Source organism: Camelina sativa, chromosome 19 (assembly GCF_000633955.1).
Source record: "Camelina sativa cultivar DH55 chromosome 19, Cs, whole genome shotgun sequence".
Lineage (NCBI taxonomy): Eukaryota > Viridiplantae > Streptophyta > Magnoliopsida > Brassicales > Brassicaceae > Camelina > Camelina sativa.
Window position 1 is genome coordinate 17,452,045 of NC_025703.1, and position 24,324 is coordinate 17,476,368.

The following is a 24,324-nucleotide window of genomic DNA, read 5'->3' on the forward strand; positions in this document are numbered from 1 at the left end:
CCACTCACCTGCCCCAATTGATGTATCAATTTGGTGACACAACCTCTCCAAACAAAGCACAAACAAATAAGGAGACAGAGGATCACCCTGGCGCAACCCTCTCAAAGGTGTGAAAGGCTCAGTCTTCTCTCCATTCCACAAGACTGTCATTGAAGGCCATGTAACGCACTGCAAAATCCACTCTATCCAAGTGGACGAGAAACCAGCAGCATGAACTGTATCCTCAAGGAAATCCCATCTAATCCGATCATATGCTTTCTCTAAGTCAAGTTTCAACAACATCAACCCTTTACGACCCTGCTTCCGTCGCATTGAGTGAATTGCTTCCTGCACTACAACAATATTATCAGCACTAAGTCTTCCAGGAATGAAACTAGACTGTGCTGGTCCAATAAGCTTAGGCATCACCTCCTTCAATCGCAGAACCATAGTCTTAGTAATCACTTTAAATAGAACATTGCATAAACTGATCGATCTGAACTGTGAAATCCTCTCAGGTTTACCCACTTTAGGAATCAAAACCACCCATGCATCATTAGTCCCACACGGTAGAGTACCTGTTTCAAAAAACTTCAGAACAAAACTGCTCACCGAATCCCCAACAGTTGTCCAACAATCCTGATACAATACCGGTTGAAAGCCATCCGGTCCAGGAGCTTTAAACTTGCCCATTCCCTTTATCGACTTCTCTACTTCAAGCCGCATAAAAGGTTTACTCAGGTTAGACTGCTCTGCTTGGGTTAATGCGGTAAAACCAGCAGGTGGCAAAGACTCAACAACCTCATCCACATCCTGCATCGAGTATAGCCTTTTATAGTAACTCACCACTAAAGGCTCGAGATCCTTCAAGTCTGAAATCCAAATTCCCTCATCATTTTTCAACATCTCGATTTGATTCCTTCGCCTCCGAATGATTGTTGAAATATGGAAGTATCGCGTATTACGGTCTCCAAACGCAATCCACTTCTCTCTACCAAAGTAGTTCCTCTTGTGCAAGAGCCACCTCAAACTCTTGTAACAAACTATCGTCCTTAGCCAACAAATCATCTGTCTGGCTTATATCGAGTAAGTCCTGAACATTCTAAATCTCCTGAAACAGTTGTTCTTTCCGTGTCTGGACATCGCCAAAAACTTCTTTGTTCCACCGTTTCAGCTGTATGCACAAGCCATCAAGTGCCTGTGGAGTAGACAGACTACGATTCCAAGAGTTCTGGAGCATCTCCTTGAAGCTAGGATGACTTAACCAGGTTGCCTCAAATCTAAAAGGTCTCCTCCTCGGATCACTTTTCACCTCTGGACACAGCTGAACATAGAGGGGAGCATGATGTAATGAAAGAAAAGGAAGGTGAGTAACTGAAGCCTCTTGCCATTTCAGTCTAGTGTGGGCACAGCAGAGTACCCGATGATTTGACAATTTGTTTCTCTTTTCTATAATTATAATTTAATCGAATTAATTATATATTTAATATTATAATATTGATAGTATTAATAAAATAGTAAGATAATAATTTATATGTGGTGCAACACCAAATTAATGACATTTTAATTTTTTATTAGTATCGATCCAAGCTAGTCCCATTATATAATTTCATTATGTTATATGACATTTTTTATAATATAAATATGTAGAAATTTAAATTTATTATAAATTATTTAATTTAACGGTTTCACTAAAGTTACAAATTAAACCGGATACAAATTTTTAAATTTCGATGATTGTCGAATCAGGTTTCAAGTTCATTCAAATTTAGATTTATTTTGATCCTATTTATAATATGAATCTCAATAATTGCTTAAAAGTTTTAGGCCATATGGGACTTTGGTTTTTTAAATCAATAGTAATATTTTTTGTAGTTAAATTTTCTAAACCATCACAAATATGAAATATCGACGATGATATTCCCATATTATAATGTAGAACGGAATATCATCGTGGATTCTGATTCGGTTTTGTGTCGATCTTCCTAACATTTATTTCACATTTCCTATTTTATATACGTATTTTTTTGTTTCCCCAACTACGATCTCAATCAATTTTATACTAGGTACTAACCCGCGGTAGACCACGGGCTGAACATTTTTTAAAAAAAAAATCTGTAATAATATAATTTATAATTAAATTATTTACAATGGTTTGTGACTGAAAATGTTGGTTTATAATCTGTGAAATTTTTTTGTATTTTAAGAATGTTTATTGAAATCTGAGATCAATAAAACAATAAGGCTGTAATAATGAATAAAATTGTTTAAACATATTTAACTGAAAAGAACATCCTTGTTATAGTTCTGAAGTAAGTAAAAAGATGTAACTAACATGTAAACAGAAAAGTTAAATATAGCAAGCGGAGGTTTGGGAAAACCTCTTTGAAAACAACATTCTTTGTTTTTTTTTGTGGCTTCCCTTTGTTGTCGGTAATAAGCACCTTCAAACCTGCTTTTGATTTCACCCTAGACATTGCCACATAGAGTTGCCCATGAGAAAAACCGGTCTTGGCAAGTACAACCCTACAGAGGTTAAACTCTGGCCTTGACTTTTGTTAATGGTCATAGCAAAAGCAGCTGATAGAGGAAATTGTCTTCGACACATCTTGAAAGGCAATCTAATGTCTGATGTTGATAACAAGATCCTAGGAATAAGAACAATGTGACCAATTCTAGTTCCAGTGACGATCCTAGCTTCTAAAACATGATCAGCCATCTGAGTTATTTGTAACCTAGTTCCATTCATCAACCCTCCATTTGGATCTATATTTCTCAACAACATGACTGGGCAACCTATCTTAAATCTAAGACTATGATTTGGTAATCCAGAAACCTTGATACTATTCAAGAAATCTGGACTATACATTCGATTGTTTTTAGTGCTTTTGTCGGAAGGGTCAATAGAACTAGAACTAAGGTAAACTGTCTCTCTTCACCTATAAGCAAACCACCAAACAAAACCAAAACAACAGAAAAGCGGAGTAAATTTAATTTCCGAAAATCTTGGCATGTATGTAACGAATAAGTATTGGTCTTGATACTTACCTTTTAGTGTTGCAAGCATGTTCTCGTTGATTGAATTGACATCATCATTTGTAGGACACAATATAGCTCTTTCTTGAAAGAACAAAGCATCGTTCTCTTCAGCGTATGTCTTGCCATAAATGGAATGAATAATAGATTCTATAGGACTTTCACTCTCAGTAATTAAAAGATCTTCTGGTATATCGATTTTAGTAACTCCATCGTTTGGTAGATGATAGACAGGTTTTCACCTAGGGTATCAATCCCCTATGCAGTTGTAGTACAAAGGGTTATCAATCCAAATGGTTGTGTATTGCTAGCAGGAAAGATATGATCAGAACAATGCAAGTCAAGCCAAGCAATTAGGGTTTTGGTTCTAACGATTCCTAAAATAAACAAAGTAAAAGAATATAAACAAGTAAACCACACGACCTAAGCACTCGATGCAAGCAATCGAGTACAGGATCGAGTGGGGTGATCGAGTATGCAAGTGAGATATGAACAGCTCGAGGTATTACTCGATACAGGTAATCGTGTACCTGATCGGGTAAGTAGTCGAGTAAGTGAAATAAATGCAAATAAATAAAATACGAAAGTTCCTAAGGATGGGGGTAATCGAATCCTAAGTGTTCTAGACCAGTACGGATGCCTTACATGCCTCAAGCAATTATTTCCTAGACAATGAACCTCTAAGACCTTGTCACCACACTTTCGCACTAGCAACAATCAACCTTGAACACATTACCACACTGTCGCACTAGCAATATGAACAAGCAGGCATTAAGAACGATTCATTATTGTCAGTAGACTTAAACTCATCTAATTTTGTTACTCAGAGTTAAGTAAACCTCTAGCATTGGCTAAATCAAGCATTTTATCTACTCCTTTCGGCCTGTAGCATTTGTAAACGCCCTAGATCTAATCTCAACCTTTCGGTCTGTTGACAGCATTAAGAGCACCAATCTAGAAGGAAATCTATCAATCATTTACAATCAACTAAAGCATCCTAACCGATCAAGAACACAAAATCATCTATCCCATCCCTAGAAACTTTACTACACTACTCGGACATAGAAGCGAATAACAAAGCAATCAAAATGAATGAAAATGACATTGTATTAAAAGATAGAGTAGAGTAGAGAAAGTAAATGATAGAAATCTAAGAAAACTACAAAATAAAAATGCAAAACAAGAAGAAAAATGTTGAGTCGCTCAGTTCTCTCACAGAAGCTCTCGCTCTCTGGTTTGAGGGTCTGCGGCGTGCTCCTTTGCAAGCTAGGGGAAGAGGGGGTTTATATATGGAAACCATTTGACCTAGCTTCCCAGACCTGCCCGATGATCTACTCGATGGGGTACACGAGGGTGAAGTCGGGTTACTCCTCGGGTGGATCTTCGGGTTGCTCTTCATGCTCTTGGATCCTCCTCGATCGTGTTGGGGTTCAGACTTGTTCTTGCAGCTCGATGGTTCCTTCGGGTACATGCTCGATTTGTCCTTGTTTTTTCCCATTTTTGGCTCTTTAGCACCTGTTTTCATCCAAAATATGCAAATGCAGAAATGCAACACCCTAAATGCTCTAAAAGTGAATTCCTACAGTAAATGACCTAAAAATGCTAAGTTAGAGGTATGAACAATGCAAAATATGGACAAAAAAGGATGCTAAAAACATGTAAATTAGAGAGTTATCAGTAGATTAAGTTTTCCTTCTCCAAGAGCAATAATCCATTTTGAAAATTCCTCAATATCCCTTGCTTCATTGACACTTATGTCCTGCATCAGCCTCATGTTCTTTGTCAATCTCAACACTTTGCAATGATCCCAAATAGATGATGAGTTAAGCAAAGCATTTACAATTTCTTCTCTTCCAGCTCCATTTATAACAGGTAGAATTTGCCTAAAGTCACCACCAAAAAGAATCACTTTACCTCCAAAAGAAGTACATCTTTGAAACTTTTATCCAAGGTTTCAAAACAATACTTGCTCATCATTGGTGCTTCATCCCAGATAATTAGCTTAGATTCTTTTATCAATTCACCAAGATCTGATGTTCTTGTAAAATTGCATGTTGAGGACTCATGTACCTTTACAGAAATAGCAAACCTAGAGTGAGTTGTTCTTCCACCTTCTAGCAACAAAGAAGCAATACCACTAGATGCACTATTCAACACAATATCTCCTTTAGATCTTATTGCTACAAAAAAAATTTAACCTGTACCTCCTGGCCATATAAGAAAAAGACTCCACCCTTGTCATGTACCACAACATCTATTATCTCGTCATATATTCTCTTCTGTTCTTCTGTTAGCATTTTCAACCACTTTCCATGCTATTCTCTCAAATCATCCTTGTTGTATTTACGCTCATCTAATAACAGCTGATTAAATTGAGGTAGATCATCTTCATCAAGTTGTGGTAGAGTCTTAAATCGTTTAAGTGAAGTCCCATTTCTCTTAAGCAGCCTATGTATCTCTTGAAGAGTAAATTTTATGATCTCATCATCACTCAAATTCAGATCTACAGTAGCGGTAAAAATAGAAGACAATTAGATTTTTTTTTTTTTTTAAAAAGGAACCTGATGATCAATCTGGTAATAGTATTCTAACCTGGTCGGTTCGTAGCATTTCTCCTTTTTCTAAGTATATCCTCAGATAAGATAGGCCAACTATGCTCCCAAACAACATCAGGAGTTGCTAAGCTATCATAAAGCAGCATTATAACAAAGAGTCTGCAGACGAACTTGGCCGAACACCAAAAATTTGCTTCTTTAAGACCTTGTATATACTCTTTGTCATCATCTAGCAATCCTAAAGCAAAACACGCATCTCTGTATGATTTGTGAATTACCCCTTTGACAGTCTTAATGTCATCAAATCCAGTTGGTCCACGTTTGCTGTTTATAAGAACACGCAAATGATATTCATCTTCCATGTTATGTGGCACATAATTTATTCTTCCAATGGCAAAGCCTGGTCGTGCTCTCCTCCTAAAATATTTCTGCGTTTGATACCATATATAAAATTTGGGTATTTTTTCATATAAGAGCTTTGCAGCTTCAGGATCTCGCTCATTTAGTTTGAACCAAGCAAGAAACATTGTATGATCAACACTTACACGACTCAGTACACCTTCTGCAGTTTCACCTTCCCTGTAATAAACTGGCTGTTTCCCCTTTTCGTGGAAACTTAGTTTTTGGACAGCTGTTGACCTATAATGTATGAGATACTTGTTAGACCTCCAGAATGCTTCACAAGCAGAGACATATCTGCATAAAAAGATGTCATAAGATCTCATATATTAGCATAGGAAGCATTTTATATTGGTTATTATAGCCTAATTAACCACTGCAGGTTTTTAATAATTTTAAGGTACAGAATTTATACTACAGTCAAAGTAGTCTTGGACTTCATCATCTTTTTTTTGTTCTTCGGACTGGGCGATATGTGGCTCGACGGTGACGGATACACGATCTAGACCTTTATGAACATACTTGAATAAGTATTTTATTGAGCCTGATTGGTTGCACCATTCCACGTTTATGTGAGCATGATACTTTACTGATAGCTTCTTATTATATGGAACAACATATCTATTATCACATTGAAAACCATTCTTCTCTATAAATTAATTACTTTTCCTTCTTCTGTAGACTGGGAAGCCTTCTTTATCAACTTTTGTGGTTTCAGCATATGCTTTTGGATAATATTTTGAACATCTCCCATTCACCATACATGGTGAATTGGGGTTTATGTGTCCACACTGTCCATGTATCATGCAGTCTTTGACAACTTCATATAGCTTTGGCTCTTTATCTCTATCTGGTATTTCTGCAGTAATAATCTTATCTATATCATCAGCTGTTGGAAACTTACACTTTGGATCCATCCGTAGTATTATATGCGCATGTGGAAGACCCCTTTTCTAAAACTCAATTGTATACATGGTTGTAATAAATTAAGAAAACATTACACCAATGAGCAACTTATATTAGCAACCTTGCCTGATAATTATGTAAGATATATATGATACTATTTGAAATATGTTAAATTACCTGAAACTGTTTTACCAAAGATGTTCTTCACAGTTAAATCATCCATCAAGTTATCCAGCTTCATCTTGAAAATCCTGCAGATGATATCCGGTCTATCATATGCCCTCAACTTGCGCTTATTACAAAATCTTGTAATTTCAGGCCATTTAGCATTACATGTAAACGTTATGAAAAGATCTGGGAATCTAAAATGTTTACATGTAGCCATAGCATCCAAATACATCTGCTGCATGTATCTTGGACCTCCTGTGAAAGACGGCGGAATGACAAACTTCTTTCCCTCATTACTAAGATCAGTGATTCCATTAACTGATGCTTCCTTCACTTTCTGAATATTAGTACTCTGCAACTTCTTCTGGTTTTTTTTAATAAACCTTAGCCTATTAGACTCAATCATAGTATATCCATCAACCAAGAACTGTTGAAACAACCTTTTAGACCGAAAAAGGGTATGTTTCTCATTCTTCCGCTCGTGAAGTCTGTGGGCAAACCATTGTCTGATACTTATACCTTTGTCGTCTTCGCCTTTTGAAGTTTTAGTAGGTGTCTTTTTAATACCAAGTCGGAAACCATCCTCTCCACTTGAAAACAACAACGGATATTGTAGAGCTAAGTATGCTACATGACATTCATGTATTCTTTTCAACTTCCCTGACTGCTTCTGGAGAACAATGTCACGCTTATCCATATCTTCATGAAAATCTCCCGGACTCAAGGCAGCTACTTCTGATGTTGTTGGTAAGTTATATCGTCTACCATATGTGTTTCGTTTAGAAACAATTCTCATATGAAAATTAGATTCTTCTTTCTCCATCTCAAACCTATCCCTGGCAAATCTGAATGCTTCCACGTGAGGGTTGATATCATTATCAACTTGAGTAGAATTTCAACAACTTCTTTTCCGAATTTTTTCTTCCCAACATCTTGCACGGAATCATTGCCTTTGCTGAAAGTTGGTTATAGTTATAAGAGAATTAGTATGATATATGCAGGTCTGTGAGCTAGAACAAACATGCTGTATTTGAACAAACATACAATATTTTAAAACCGCAGGGATGGAAAAATTATAAGTACCTCATGACATTCATACGGTTCTCCACTTCATTTTCTGTGTCGACTATATAAAGCTGTTGAAACTTTGCTTTATCACCATTTTTTGGTTTCAAAGAACCAATGAGATGGTAGTTTTCACCCTGCAAAGCAAACATGCTCGGACCACGTCCCTTTTTAACAGAATGATCTACCTTTCCACCGATTGATGTAAATGAGAAAATCATGCTGTAAGCTATTATGTTTTCTCTGACATGTCTTGCAAGTTCGTCTTCTGATGTTAATAGCCACCACAACAGCTCAGGTGATTCTTTTAGAAGAGGCAATACAACTTGTCCTTGCATACAACAGCGAGTGGATACTGGATTCTTTGCATTTCTTCTTATGTTGATCCTCTCACCATACCAAAAAATAGCTCCACAATGTTTACATGTGTAGTCAGCATCACCATCATCGATATATCCTGAGGCATAAATTTATTAGATTTTTTCTATATTTAATAGGTTTAATATATGAGGGTTTAGGTTGTTGGAAGTATGGTCAACATTTATTTAAAAAATTATAATATAATAAAAAAATATATGGTTATATTTATTTTAAAAAATTATTTTGAAATAAAATAAAATAAAAGAAAGATGATAGTAAAATCATAATTTGAAATCTTAATAAATCTTCGAAATCTAGGTATTAAAAATAATTTTATTGTCTACTTGGATATAAAATCTTAGTTGAAATTATGATTGGTTTATATATTTTTTTAAAAAAATTAGTAATTTTCGTCCATAATTTTATTAGAGAGAGAAAATATTTTTTTTTACTAATAATTATCTGTATTTTTTAAAAAAATTTAGCTGTTAACTTTTTTCTAATTTGTTTTTCAAGTACAAATTAGTTTTTATTTGAATAGATTTTTTTTACTTTTCTAGATTTTTTTATTTTTGATTTAGATTTTTTTATTTTTGATCTGTCAGCGTTTTCTATTTTTAATTAATTATATTTATTGAATTAATTAACTAATCTTAATTAATTTTTTCTAATGGAAATTGAATGTAATTTTTTACACCTTTTAAGGTTAGTTTCATATTTGTACTTCCCAATTAATAACCCTATAAATTTATTACATGTTGTTGAAACTGTCATTGACGGCCCTCTAACGCTTTGCAAAATCCACTCTATCCAAGTAGACGAGAAACCAGCAGCATGAACTGTATCCTCAAGGAAATCCCATCTAATCCGATCATATGCTTTCTCAAAGTCAAGTTTCAACAACATCCACCCTTTACGACCCTGCTTCCGTCGCACTGAATGAACTGCTTCCTGCACTACAAAAATATTATCAGCACTAAGTCTTCCAGGAATGAAACTAGACTGTGCTGGTCCAATAAGCTTAGGCATCACCTCCTTCAATCTTAGAACCATAGTCTTAGTAATCACTTTAAACAGAACATTGCATAAACTGATCGATCTACTATGAAATCCTCTCAGGTTTACACCACTTTAGGAATCAAAACCACCAATGCATCATTAGTCCCACACGGTAGAGTACTTGTTTCAAAAAACTTCAGAACAAAACTGCTCACCGAATCCCCAACAGTTGTCCAACAATCCTGATAAAATACCGGTTGAAAGCCATCCGGTCCAGGAGCTTTAAACCTGCCCATTCCCTTTATCGACTTCTCTACTTCAAGCCGCAGAAAAGGTTTACTCAGGTTAGACTGCTTTGCTCGGGTTAATGCGGTATAACCAGCAGGTGGCAAAGACTCAACAACTTCATCTACATCCTGCATCGAGTACAACCTTTTCTAGTAACTCACCACTAAAGCCTCGAGATCCTTCAAGTCTGAAATCCAAATTCCCTCATCATTTTTCAACATCTCGATTTGATTCCTTCGCCTTCGAATGATTGTCGAAATATGGAAGTATTGCGTATTACGGTCTCCAAACGCAATCCACTTCTCTCTGCCAAAGTAGTTCCTCTTGTGCAAGAGCCACCTCAAACTCTTGTAACAAATTATCCTCCTTAGCCAACAAATCATCGTCTGGCTTATATCGAGTAAGTCCTGAATATTCTGAATCTCCTGAACCAGATGTTCTTTCCGCCTCTGAACATCACCAAAAACTTCTTTGTTCCACCGTTTCAGCTGTATGCGCAAGCCATCAAGTGCCTGTGGAGTAGACAGACTACGATTCCAAGAGTTCTTGAGCATCTCCTTGAAGCTAGGATGACTTAACCAGGTTGCCTCAAATCTACCTCCTCAGATCACTTTTCACCTCTGGACACAACTGAACATAGATGGAAGCGTGATCTGATGAAAGAAAAGGAAGGTGAGTAACCGAAGCCTCTTGCCATTTCAGTCTAGTGTGGGCACAACAGAGTACCCGATGATTTGACAATTTGTTTCTCTTTTATATAATTATAATTTAATCAAATTAATTATATATTTAATATTATAATATTGATAGTATTAATAAAATAGTAAGATAATAATTTATATGTGGTAAATTTTTATTACTATCGATCCAAGCTAGTCCCATTATATAATTTCATCCCACCATATAACATAACCATGTTATATGACATTTTTTATAATATAAATATGTAGAAATTTAAATTTATTATAAATTATTTAATTTAACAGTTTGGCTAAAGATACAAATTAAACCGGATACAAATTTTTAAATTTGGATGATTGTCAAATCAGGTTTCAAGTTCATTCAAATTTATATTTATTTTGATCTTATTTATAATATGAATCTAAATAATTGCTTAAAAGTTTTAGGCCATATGGGACTTTTGTTTTTTAAATCAATAGTAACATTTTTTGTAGTTAAACTAGGATTTCACCCGCGGTACACCGCGAGACTAAATTATAAATTATTGTATTTGTAATAATAATTTTTAATTTATTAAGTTTTCAAATTTTTAATTAATTTAGAATTTTGTTTAGAATTTTTTTTCTTCTTCTTACGTTTTATAAAGTTTATTACATAATTACATTAAATATGTTATTAGATAAAATATAAAATTCTAGATGTGTTTTATTCTCTAGAATTAAACAGAGTATATGCTTATATAGTATGTTAGTGTATATTTTTATGTGTATATAAATTTTTTTTGGAATATTAAGAATGTGTTATAGTATGTGTAATATTTTGTAGTTCATATATTTAATAATTTATACGTTAATTTTCAAAATTATGATTAAAAATCTATAATAAATGAGATAAACTAATAGTTTTAGTGTTGGTTCTATAGTCCAAACCCGTCATGCTAAGCGGGTCAACAACATGTTCAAAGATTTTTAATCCGCAAAAACTCATCTTACGAACCCCGTGAAAGTAAAAATTAGTTTTAAATACGTAATAAAAATATTACTTTGATTAGGAATCACTCATTATTACTTTGATTAGGGATAACTTTTTTTTCAAATTTAGGAAATGTTATATTTATTTAATTAATTATCAAATTACTATTTAACGTAAATAATAGTAGTTCCAATTTTTTTGGAAAGTTGCAATTATGAGGAATAATTGTTTACAAAAATTGGAAACTTTATCATAATTTAATAAATAGTTAATTATAAATTAAAAAAAAATAATATCAATGGCAAAATTGTAAATAGATTCTAACTCTAAAATTTATTTACTAAATGTCTTAAAAAATGTATCTATAGATTTTCTAAACCATCACAAATATGAAATATCAACTATGATATTCCCATTTTATAATATAGAATGAAATATTATTGGTTGATTCTGATTCGGTTTTGTGTCGATCTTCCCAACATTTATTTCACATTTCCTATTTTATATACGTATTTTTTTGTTTCCCCAGCTACGATCTTAATCAGTTTTATATTAGGCTTTACAACAAGTGCTGCAGACACAGAAGTCTCTCTCACCGTGAGTCATAAAATGATACTCCTACTAAAATAAAAATAACAACTACTTTGAAAATTGACTAAAAATAATCAAGTGACAGATCAGCATTTACTTAAAAAATTAACATCTGGCGTCTCTGTGTTGTGTCTTCTTCAATCCTCGGTTTCATCCCAAATAAAATAAAAAAAACCACAATTCTCTCTCTATCTTGGTGTGATCTCTTGATCCGAATTCTTCAATCTCCGATTTCGTGATTCAAGGCGGGCATCTTCGGAGCCCTATCATGTGGAAGCTGAAGATCGCCGAAGGAGGTAGTCCATGGCTGAGAACCACCAATAATCACGTCGGACGGCAGTTTTGGGAGTTCGATCCGAGTCTCGGTACGCCTGAAGAGCTCGCTGCCGTCGAGGAAGCTAGGAAGTCTTTCACGGAGAACCGATTCTTGAAGAAACATAGCTCCGATCTGCTGATGCGTCTTCAGGTACGGTACCCTCACTTGACTTGCACTGCGTTTATTAATTTCACCTGGAATCAATTCAAATTAGATGCTTTTTCTAGTTGACTGTGTTATTGTTAGCCCCCTTTACTGAACCAAAACCAAGTATAGTACTACTACATGTGGATCTCTAGGAGCATCTACTCTAGTTTACAATATTACAAATAGAACTAATTTCTAAGCATGAAGCAACAAAACAAAAGCAGCTAGACTAGTGTTGACCCATCTCTTAGTCTGTAATCATTATTGTTGTTTTCTGATCTGAATATGATCTCTATCTATCTCTCTTTCTCTGTCTGTAGTTTTCAAGAGAAAATTTGATTAGCCCAGTTTTACCTCAAGTCAAAATCGAAGATACTGATGATGTTACTGAGAAGATTGTGGAAAACACGTTGAAGAGGGGTCTAGATTTCTATTCAACAATACAGGCGCACGACGGGCACTGGCCAGGCGATTATGGTGGTCCTATGTTTCTTCTCCCAGGACTGGTCAGTTCATATATAGTTCGTCTCGCTAAGCTTTCTTTTTGCTAATCTTTTTTTTTTGCTGAAAGCTTGATGCTGATTACAGATAATTACACTCTCCATAACTGGTGCACTGAATACAGTATTGTCGGAACAACATAAACAAGAAATGCACCGTTATCTCTATAATCATCAGGCAAGAAACTTCTCCTATCTTTATGATTGATAATTTTGTTTCCTCGCAAATGGCTGATTTTTGGATTTTCCTATACTGTTCTTTATGTTCTTAGATACATAATATGTCCATATAAAAATACATGTGTAGTTGTTTGTGTACACACATCTCTATGTTTCAAAGAGTTCCTTCATCTAATTTCGGATTGTTAAAACTATTGACGCTACATGGTTTCAGAATGAGGACGGAGGTTGGGGTTTACATATTGAGGGCCCTAGCACCATGTTTGGGTCTGTCTTGAACTATGTTACTCTAAGGCTGCTTGGAGAAGGACCTAACGATGGAGATGGAGCTATGGAGAAAGGGAGAGACTGGATTCTAAATCATGGTGGTGCTACCAATATCACATCTTGGGGGAAAATGTGGCTCTCGGTACTGAAATCTTGACTTCGACCTGTCCCTTTATGTTATCATTTTGAATATTACTGTTACTTGACTAACTTTTTTGCTTGGATCTGCTAATACTGTAAATAAAGGTACTTGGAGCTTTTGAATGGTCTGGAAATAACCCACTGCCTCCTGAGATATGGCTTCTTCCGTATTTCCTGCCAATCCATCCAGGTGCTCATGTGTTCTTGACTTTCTCAACTTAGATACTGTTTAAGTTTATTCTTTTCCCAGTCTTCAATTGTTGGTCGTCCAAATTATTCTTTCAAAGGACGTGCCTCTTATAATCATCTCTTGGTTCAGTGGGTATACACTGATATGGAGAACGGAAAAACCAAAGTGCTGTAACCATGCCGTAACTGTTTTGTATCCTTTATGCTTCCTTAGGTTCAACTATTTAAATTGGGATTTAAATATTGTTATATTGGTGATGAGCTCCATAAGCAGTAGATTATCCCAGCCTTTATTATATGGAATACCATTGTTCATCCTCTGATGATTGCTTGTCATATGTTATGCTTCATGCTTGTTCAAAGCACACTTATCGAATGTGTTAACCCTGTGTGTATTTAAAAAGATGGATATGGTTTTCTTTTGCTACAGCTTGCTTTTTAGTTCTTATGTATATAGATATAGTGCACAGTAAAGCATCAGAATAAGATTTTTACTCATGCTCCAGGGAGGATGTGGTGCCATTGTCGGATGGTGTACTTGCCGATGTCGTATTTGTATGGAAAGAGGTTTGTGGGTCCCATAACTTCCACTGTATTATCACTGAGAAAGGAGCTTTTCACAGTACCATATCATGAAGTCAACTGGAATGAAGCACGCAACCTTTGCGCAAAGGTTTGTGGAATGGATGGTGGATTCTGTAACTATGCTAACACACAAGCTAATCCTTTAAACGGAGTTACTTGCTTTCTTAAAGACCTGAGCATTGCAGTTTAATGAGATATTGTTTGGCTGAATAACACAATTAGATTAAATGATTCTTAATAGATTATTCAGTAGTCAAATATAGGTCCTTATACATACTGATGTGTAATCAGATGCTCAGGGGTAACTATTTTTATGCTGATAGTTGCTTTTCTATTGAAGGAGGATTTATACTACCCACACCCACTTGTCCAAGATGTTCTTTGGGCATCACTTCATAAGATTGTTGAGCCTGTTCTAATGCGATGGCCTGGTGCAAATTTGAGAGAAAAGGCTATTAGAACCGCAATAGAACATATTCATTATGAAGATGAGAGTACTAGGTACATCTGCATAGGTCCCGTGAACAAGGTATGCAAATCAAACTTCCACAACAGCCTCTGTAACATTTTCTAACCATTGTTATTATTCTCTTTCAGAAGTTCAGTATGGGGATATGTTGGTCCCGGGATATGTTCAACTTTGCGATTTCTTTCTGTTTTTGAATCCTCTACTTTAATCATCTTTGTTTTGTCCTGTTATAACAGGTATTAAATATGCTTTGCTGTTGGGTAGAGGACCCAAACTCCGAGGCTTTCAAGTTGCACCTACCAAGAATCCATGACTTTCTCTGGTTAGCTGAAGATGGAATGAAGATGCAGGTACCGCATATTTGTATATATGATTATGTTAAGTAGATTATATGGACCAAGTGACTGCCGAACCAGTACGAATATTATGTCTCCGGAATCATTAGCTCAACAGTATACAAATATACACTTCAAAATTTGATAGTACTTAGAATGACATTATCACATTACTACATTAACTCTATGAAGTTGGGGATTTTACCCTAGTATGTGTTTGATAGAATCATTTTTTGAATCATAATAAAGAAACAATGATAAAGCGGTCTTAATATCATATTTTGTGAGCATCTACATTACTATGTACTCTACCATGTTTCTTTTTCTTCCTGCTAACCAAAACCCCTACTTTACTCTCTATCCAATGACTAGCTATAAACATTGAACCTGTTGTCCATACTCTAATGCAGCAGCTATTGACAGGGTTATAACGGAAGCCAGCTATGGGATACGGGTTTTGCTGTTCAAGCGATTTTGGCAACTAACCTTGTCGAAGAATATGGACCCGTTTTGAGAAAAGCACATTCATTTGTAAAGAATTCCCAGGTTTGTGATAGGCAGTTAATGACGATCAGCATGTTTCTCTGGATGCTCTTTTCGCTCTCATGGTTGTTTCTTTTCATGGTATAGGTGTTAGAAGACTGCCCTGGAGATCTGAATTACTGGTACCGCCACATTTCTAAAGGGGCATGGCCTTTCTCAACTGCAGATCACGGTTGGCCCATCTCCGACTGCACCGCAGAAGGACTGAAAGTAATAATAAAGTGATAGACTGACCTTTCAGGATTTCTTTCTTGGTGGTAATGAGTTTGGTATTTCCTCTTCAGGCTTCTCTTTTGCTATCCAAAGTTCCCAAGGAGATTGTTGGTGAACCAGTAGATGCAAAACGGTTATTTGATGCTGTTAATGTTATCATTTCGTTACAGGTTAGATTTGGTTTCTATTAGTAATGCATGGTATTTTGATAAGTCATAGGTCGTCTTTCTGCTCTGTTGGCCTTTTTGAAAAAAAATGCATATTTCGAAAACGAAAACATCTTCCTTGTCTAATTAGCAGATAATATCTGATTTCAGAATCCAGATGGAGGCCTCGCAACATATGAGCTCACCAGATCATACCCTTGGTTGGAGGTATTGAGTCTGTGCCTAGATATAGATCTGTAATGTTCTCACAAGCTTGATAACATATACTTTTTGTATCTATTTGTCAACACATATTGCCTTAGTCCCCTTTGCTTGAGGTTTTAAGGAAAAGTTTACTCATTTCTGTTGGCAGCTAATCAACCCAGCAGAAACCTTTGGCGATATTGTTATTGATTATCCGTAAGGCACTAGCATCTTCCATTGAATCATCTAGTTAATCCTATATTATGTTTTGCAAATTTCCTTTGATGCGCAAGAATGGTTCTGTAGTTACGTGGAATGTACATCAGCTGCCATCCAAGCTTTGATATCATTCCGAAAGCTGTATCCTGGTCATCGGAAGAAGGAAGTAGATGAGTGCATTGAGAAGGCAGTTAAGTTCATTGAATCTATTCAAGCAGCAGATGGCTCATGGTTAGTCTCTAGTCATTATAAATCTATTTGTAAAATTACATTTTTTTCCTTATGTTTTATCGTTGTATCTTCTAGTTGGTGTCTATCCTGTAACCTGTGATATTTCCTTAGGTATGGATCATGGGCTGTTTGCTTCACGTATGGTACGTGGTTTGGAGTGAAAGGGCTGGTAGCTGTTGGAAAAACATTGAAAAACTCTCCACATGTTGCTAAAGCTTGTGAATTTCTGTTGTCGAAACAACAACCTTCGGGCGGATGGGGAGAAAGCTATCTTTCATGTCAAGACAAGGTTAATAATTACTTTGTATGTTAGCTAAATTCTACTTACTGCTACTTTATGAATCGCTAAATTACTTTTTTTTTTGGTTTTTTTTTTTTTACTTTTATGAATAGGTCTATACAAACCTTGAAGGCAACAGGTCGCATGTCGTGAACACAGCATGGGCTTTGCTCGCACTCATTGGTGCTGGGCAAGTGAGTAAATTCCTTAAGAAACTTTAAACTTCAGTTCATCGTGACACTTTGAGATTCTCATTCTTTTTTTTTTTTGCTCCCTCTCTCTCTTTCCATTTATACTTTTAGTTCTTTGTGTGTGTTCTTATTAGGCTGAGGTAGATCAAAAANTATACTTTTATTTCTTTGTGTGTACTTTTATTAGGCTGAGGTAGATCAAAAGCCACTGCACCGGGCTGCAAGATACTTGATTAATGCACAGATGGAGAATGGTGATTTTCCACAACAGGTAATAAGTTGCATCAATCACATCGGTATTTGGAGTTTCTCTTGGATAACGGATAATTGATCTATTGGCTCTCTATTTCAGGAAATAATGGGAGTTTTCAATAGAAACTGCATGATAACATACGCTGCGTATCGAAACATTTTCCCGATGTGGGCATTGGGGGAGTACCGTTGTCAGGTATTATTGCCACAAGGAGAATGACTCAAGTGTTCGAGGTAATTATTTCTCTAGGGAAGCAACTGCGGAGCTCCAAGTTGTGTTATCCGTAATGGATGTGCTCTGATGCTTTCGTGAACCAATCTTTGTGTAATTGACTTGAACTCAATTCTTGGTTGCAGATTTTGTTGGTTCTCTTAAGTACCGATTTTAGCAAAATGTCATTTTTTATATATATTTTTTTGTGAAAACAGACATTTTCTTGTATTTGGTTTTCAATTCATGTTTCCGCTTAGGTCATGTCTCCGGTGGTTTCCGACTTTGCTCATTATAAATTGGCTTTGACTGGTTCCATTTATTTAAGTAATAATTATTTGTCTCTAAAATAAGTTTTCCCGTTGGTAGAAATTAAAATAAAATATCTAGAAATGTAGACGTAAACAATGCAATTTCTTCTACAAAAGCTACTAGAAGGCTTAAAACTCTCCGTACGCAACTATCACCATCTCCTGGAGGGAAACTAACTTCATCTAAAACAAAATGAATTGAGCCGGAAAACACGGTAACATGAAAAAGAGATGTTAGTGTACCTTTTTCATTTGTTTTTTTGTTTCTCGCATGCTTGAGAATTTGAACAGATTATCTCACTTACAATCATAAGATAAGTAGACAAGAGCAGAGAAAAGAAAATGGCGGGAAGGTCGTTGGGGCCAGCTGAAGTGGTCAATGAGAGGGCTGAACGTTACCAAGGGAAGGTCACCGGCTTCGTCATTGTCACTGGTTTTGTTGCAGCCATTGGTGGATGCATATTTGGATATGACATTGGCGTCTCAGGTTCTGTAATACTCCCTTTTAAAACCCAAATTTGTAGTGACTAAGTGAATTTATATAATTATATATATGGCATGGTGTTTTTTTTTACTAACAGGAGGTGTCACGTCGATGGATGAATTCCTTAGTGAGTTTTTCCACGATGTGTATGAGAAAAAGAGAGATGCTCATGAAAATAACTACTGCAAATTCGACAATCAAGGACTTGCAGCTTTCAACTCGTTACTGTACATGGCTGGTTTAGTTGCAACTCTGGTGGCCTCACCAGTCACCAGGAACTATGGACGACTTGCAAGCATCATCTGTGCTGGGATCTTCTATGTAATCGGAGCTGCTGTAAATGCTGGATCAGTGAACCTCAAAATGCTTTTTCTAGGACGGATCATGATCGGTTTTGGCGTTGGATTTGAAAATCAGGTTTTTGTGAGAGGACAATGTTGTTAATGAGAAGACCAAAATATGTATAATCTAACTTATGTTTTTCCTTTCAGGCAGTTCCCGTGTACTTATCAGAGGTGGCACCAGCCAATTTAAGAGGGAGTCTAAACAGTATGTTTCAATTGCCAACATGATCAGTTACGCCACGCAAAAGCTCAAGCCTTGGGGTTGGAGGCTCTCTCTTGGCTCGGCTGCATTTCCGGCTATTCTCATGACCCTATGTGGTTATTTCCTTCCCGAGACTCCCACCAGCTTGATCGAGAGAGGATTAACAGAGAAAGGCAGGCAAGTCTTGGAGAAACTAAGAGGAACAAGAGACGTCAACACTGAGTTTCAAGACATGGTAGCTGCAAGCGAGTTGTCGAGTTCTATAAAGCATCCTTTCAAGGAAATTCTACATAAACGCCACAGGCCTCAGCTCGTTATGGCCATTCTGATGCCAACGTTTCAGATCCTCACTGGCGTAAACTGCGTTCTCTTTTATGCGCCTGTTTGTTCATTACTATGGGATTCGGAGGAAATGCTTTACTCTACTCATCAGTCCTCGTAGGAGCTGTCCTTGTTCTCTCAACTTTGATTTCCATTGCATTAGTGGACAGATTAGGACGACGAGCTTTGCTCATTAGTGGCGGATTACAAATGATCATTTGTCAGGTTAAAATATGTTACCGCTCATCTTTTTGCAAATTGCAATCATCATACCATATAATGATACAAAAAGTTTTAGTTCAAGTCTAAAGGGTTTTGGTTTTTGAGTTAGGTATCTGGTCTCATTGTTGTCTGTAAAACAGGTGATAGTCTCAGTGATCTTGGGATTGAAGTTTGGAGACAACAAAGAGCTATCAAAAGGGTACTCGATCCTCTTGGTCATCTTCGTTTGCCTCTTTATACTAGGCTACGGATGGTCATGGGGTCCGCTTGGCTACACCATACCAAGTGAAATATTCCCCTTTGGAGACCCGTTCTGCGGGGCAGAGTATCAGCGTTGCTATCAATCTCCTCATGTCCTTCATCATTGCCCAAACTTTCCTATATCTCCTATGTGCTCTAAAGTTTGGAATTTTCCTTCTCTTTGCTGGTTCGGTTACAGTGATGACCATCTTTGTTTACTTCCTCTTGCCTGAGACCAAAGGAGAGCCAATTGAAGAGATGACAGTCATATGGAGGAAACATTGGTTCTGGAAGAAAATATTACCCACAAATCTTGAAGCAGAGAGCAGCCATGCGCAACGAACACAATAGTAATTAGGTATACCATCAAACAGAGATGTTACTGTACCAGTCAAAAAGAATTTACCTTACGAATATCATATCATAACATTATTTTTGAAACATCAGATCTTGTAATCTTATAATATAAACCTTGATGTCAAAGTTACTCATTAACAAAATTGTGACACGTGTCAAATTAACGATCTTAGATTTTGACATATATGTAAGTTCATTGTTAGAAAAAAAAAGTTAAAAAGCCAATCCAAAAGCAAAAAGAAAATTTTTACCTCTATTTCTAGAGCATATATCTTATTATATAAAAATGTATATTAAGTGGTATTCCATATCAAATCAAAACCATAAGTACACTAGAAAAATCTTTTTCATGAATAACAAAAAGATAAATACAAACCATGCAAGATCAGAAAACCTTGCTAGCAAAAAAAAACGGGGTATCATGATTGATGATCAGATTTCTATGATCGAAAAGACACTTGTAGATGAACCTCATATACGGCTGGATTTAACTATGCTTCATATGTGGGTAAACAAACTAAATCAATGTGTAAGTACAAATTTATATAATCCTACACATATATCTTCGACTACTTTCACCTATATGACTATTTTCACATCTATGAATAATAGACATCGTATTATTTTAAAATTTTCATTTATTTTCATTGTCTAATATAGTTTACCAAAATACATGGTTCCCAAATTACAACTTCACAACTTAGTTGATGGTAAGGACTTTTATTCTATTTGTCTTATACAATTTTGGATGACGAATCTACGTACTATCAATATTTGTTTATTCTTTTATTTAATATTTTAATTTAATTATGTTGTAGCATTTTTAGATTTTAGTTATATTATTTAGTTAAATTTGATTTTCTTATTAGAAATTCGTAATATTTTAAAATATTTTTTAATATTATTTTTGAGTTTCTTTTTTATTTTGTCAGTTAAAGATAGGTACGATCTTTATTTATTTATTTCTTTTAAAATAAATATTTTAAATTTCTTATGTTGTAGTATTTTTAGTTTATTTTATTTTAGTTTATATTTTATATCTATAAATTATCTAAGACTCCTATATCATTGTGGTTATAATTTTTTTTTTATTTTTTAACTGTCTTTTAATTTCTCGAATTTTATTGGGTTGGTCATAAACTCATTGCAATTGTGTAGATATTTTTTCATCTGTTTTTCATCCAAAATATTTTCGAGTAAACAATTTTAGTGGTTAAACAAACTGTCACTACAAATTTTAGTGGTAAAAAGAAACTACATCAAAGTGAAAGTAAAGAGACAGAAGTTGGTTTAATTTGTTCATAAGGTGGAGATAAAGAACATATTTTAACAATAAAATATTTTAGGGTGTAAGAACAAATTATTAATGGTAATTAAAACATAGAGTAAAATTATATGTGGATGCTAATATGATGACACTTTGATCGGTTGATTGCATGTAAAATATTTTGTGAATAAGTTGTTGAACGTTTTAAAAATTTGACAATAATAATATTCGTAATGGTTAATGTTTGAAAAATATTTTGGTGGTCGATAACTTAGCTTTAGGTTATTGTAAGAATTGTAATAATAATTTTAAAATATAAACATATAGATTAGTGTATTAAAGTAAAAACTTCTATCTAACTAAAGATATTTATCTATTTATTTTTGGAAAATATATTATACTTAAAAAAGTCTATATATTTTCAAAATTTTTAATTTAATTAAATTATTTTAAAACACACACATCATGCAGATCCTAATATCACATAATAACAATATAAATCTTATAAATCTAGTATCACATAATACCTAATAACAATATAGATCTTATAAAAAGAAGTCAGCGAAAATGTGATTTATAACGAAATTACACTAACAAAGGGTACACAAATTTGGAATTAAACAAAGCCGGACCTATTAAAGGCCCAGTAATCTCTGAGACATGCGTCTCGCGTCAGGTTAAAAAGAAAAAAAAAAAAAAAAAGTTAGTTATTGCGGTCAAACTTTTTTTCCTCTTTTGTGTTTAAAATTTTCCAAATCTCGGTGTACCCCACAAGAGAAAATTCGAAAAACCTTGCAGCGAGCGAGCGCGAGATTCAAAAATCAAAATCAAATACTACACGCGAATCAAAGGAATCTGTATCACACGCGCCTCTCTCTCCTTACCTCGAACTTCGTCTCTCCCTCTCTGCTCAAAAGGAAAATAAAAAAAACACTTGGGGCTCCGTGAAAACAAACCAACTCTCTCTCTCTCTCTCTNTTTTTTTTTTTTTTTTTTTTTTTTTTTTTTTTTTTTTTTTTTTTTTTTTTTTTTTTTTTTTTTTTTTCTCTCCACCACCTGAGCAGAGATCATTTTCCCGGAAAAAGCAGGAATCAATCTCTCATTTCGCTCACCACTATCTTCGTGATGCTGCTTCAGAGTATGTTTCGCTACTCTCCCTCTCTTGACCTTATTTTTTCGTTGATTTCGCTTTTTTCTGCGTTTTTTTTTTTGTTTTTTTGCTGTGCGAGAATCGAATATAAACGCGAGATGAAGAAATCGACGTTTCGTATCGCTTCTTCTTCTTTCCAATTTTGGATTTGCGTTGATCCTATTTTAGAGTAAATTAGGGAGATATTTGATTTGTTCGGCGTTATCTAGATGGATTCAGATGTGAGGGATTTTTTTTTTGTTGATTATTGCTTCTTCAGTTACAAATTGTCTTCTGATGATACTTTTGCGCCTCAACTCTAGTTCTTTCTTTCAGGTATTGCGTTTGAGAGGAGGAGGTAGGTAGGGTAGGATGCAAGTAGCAGATCTTGGAGGATAATGAAGACCAACAACATGCAAGTCAAAGGGAGAGGAGGAGGAATCATGAAGGCTAATCCACAACAGGTGATTTTTGAGCTGAAGAAGAAGGTTGTGACTGCGTTAAACAAGCTGGCGGATAGAGATACACATCAGAGAGGAGTTGATGAGCTTGAGAGAACGGTTGAGCATTTGGCACCGGATAAGATTTCTTGTTTTCTCTCTTGTATACTTGACACGGACTCTGAGCAGAAGAGTGCTGTTCGGAAAGAGTGCATCAGGTTGATGGCTACTTTAGCTAGGTTTCATGAGGCGCTTGTTGGACCATATCTTGCTAAGATGGTCTCCAGTATCGTTAAGCGGCTCAAGGATCCAGATTCTGTTGTCAGAGATGCATGTATTGAAACAATGGGTGTTTTGGCTTCCAAGATGAGTTGCTATGAAGACCACAACTATGGGGTCTTTGTTTCCTTGGTGAAACCGCTTTTCGAAGCCATTGGTGATCAGAATAAGTGTGTGCAGTCAGGTGCGGCGTTATGCCTGGCAAGGGTTATTGATAGTAGTCCTGAAGCTCCAGTTGCAATTATACAACGCATGTTAACTCGGACAGTAAAGCTTCTCAATAACTCGCATTTTATCGCAAAACCAGCAGTTATTGAGCTTAACAGAAGTATCATCCTGGTACTACTTCTAATTACCATGTATACTTCTTTATTCATTTCTGAGCCTTTGCTGCTACTGCTACTATTCTCATGTTTGTTTTAGCGGTATAACGAAATATGGTCAATTGACTCTAATCTAGGCTGGTGGGGCAACGGCAAAGAGTGTGTTGTCCTCGGCAATGACTAGCTTTCAAGATGCCCTTAAAAATAAGGACTGGACAACTCGTAAGGCAGCTTCTGTAGCACTTATGGAAATAGCTGCTACTGGTGAAAAGTTTCTTGGACCTCTCAAGGCTTCCTGCATCTGCTCTCTTGAATCATGTCGCTTTGATAAAGTTCGAACTCTTTTTCTAAACTTCACTCTCTTACAGATGATCTTTTTTTTTTGGAATGAAACGTCTAACTTTGTGCTTTTCTATTTTTAGGTGAAACCAGTGAGGGACTCAGTTATCCTTGCCTTACAATATTGGAAAGGTGTCCCTGGGTCTGATAGTCCAGAGCCATCTGAAACTGGATCCTCTGTAAAAGGTGAGTTATAAAAATGGTCTTGTCTTCAAATCCTTGCATTTTTTTCTCTTCATAGACGACTCATAAATGCTCTTTCTGTTTATCTGTTTCGTAATTGCAGAAAGCTATAATGGAACTCGAGAGAGTAGTGAACTTTTCAGTACCACTGACTCGAAATTGAAGGATGCTACGTCTAACAAATATGTAACGGATTTAGCAAGGAAAGAGGTTCCGGTTACTGCCAGGAAAGTACCTGCACGTTACAATGACGGCCCTCGAAAGA

The 24,324-nt window shown here is 35.6% G+C and overlaps 3 protein-coding genes and 2 pseudogenes across 3 annotated transcripts in view; 3 read left to right on the forward strand and 2 right to left on the reverse strand.

The window, feature by feature from the left end:
• LOC109130852 lies at nt 2,310–2,848 on the reverse strand (annotated as a pseudogene).
• On the reverse strand, nt 5,331–9,889 carry LOC109130853. Its single transcript, XM_019240925.1, has 10 exons — nt 9,594–9,889; nt 9,258–9,510; nt 8,127–8,296; nt 7,874–7,998; nt 7,053–7,778; nt 6,634–6,828; nt 6,435–6,513; nt 6,116–6,266; nt 5,608–5,998; nt 5,331–5,518 (listed from the first exon to the last, which is right to left on the reverse strand). The coding sequence occupies exons 1-10, from the start codon at nt 9,887–9,889 to the stop codon at nt 5,331–5,333; spliced, it is 2,574 nt and encodes an 857-aa protein (XP_019096470.1).
• Nucleotides 12,124–17,882, forward strand: LOC104766598 (cycloartenol synthase). Its single transcript, XM_010490509.2, has 18 exons — nt 12,124–12,465; nt 12,783–12,968; nt 13,051–13,140; nt 13,357–13,551; nt 13,656–13,740; nt 14,246–14,412; nt 14,665–14,853; nt 15,030–15,143; nt 15,552–15,674; nt 15,759–15,881; nt 15,956–16,054; nt 16,202–16,258; nt 16,404–16,450; nt 16,541–16,684; nt 16,796–16,973; nt 17,078–17,158; nt 17,343–17,426; nt 17,508–17,882. Exons 1-18 carry the CDS (start codon nt 12,268–12,270, stop codon nt 17,625–17,627), a joined length of 2,280 nt encoding a protein of 759 aa, XP_010488811.1. The 5' UTR covers nt 12,124–12,267; the 3' UTR covers nt 17,628–17,882.
• Nucleotides 18,088–20,093, forward strand: LOC104766600 (annotated as a pseudogene).
• Nucleotides 22,384–24,324, forward strand: part of LOC104767922 (microtubule-associated protein TORTIFOLIA1-like) — a gene marked incomplete at its 3' end in the record, with an annotated part of 3,915 nt that continues 1,974 nt past the window's right edge. The window contains exons 1-5 of the mRNA XM_010491885.1: nt 22,384–22,504; nt 22,819–23,553; nt 23,675–23,869; nt 23,960–24,062; nt 24,163–24,315. Of these exons, the coding sequence (XP_010490187.1) occupies nt 22,894–23,553; nt 23,675–23,869; nt 23,960–24,062; nt 24,163–24,315 (1,111 nt within the window). The remainder of the gene's footprint in view (nt 22,505–22,818; nt 23,554–23,674; nt 23,870–23,959; nt 24,063–24,162; nt 24,316–24,324) is intronic.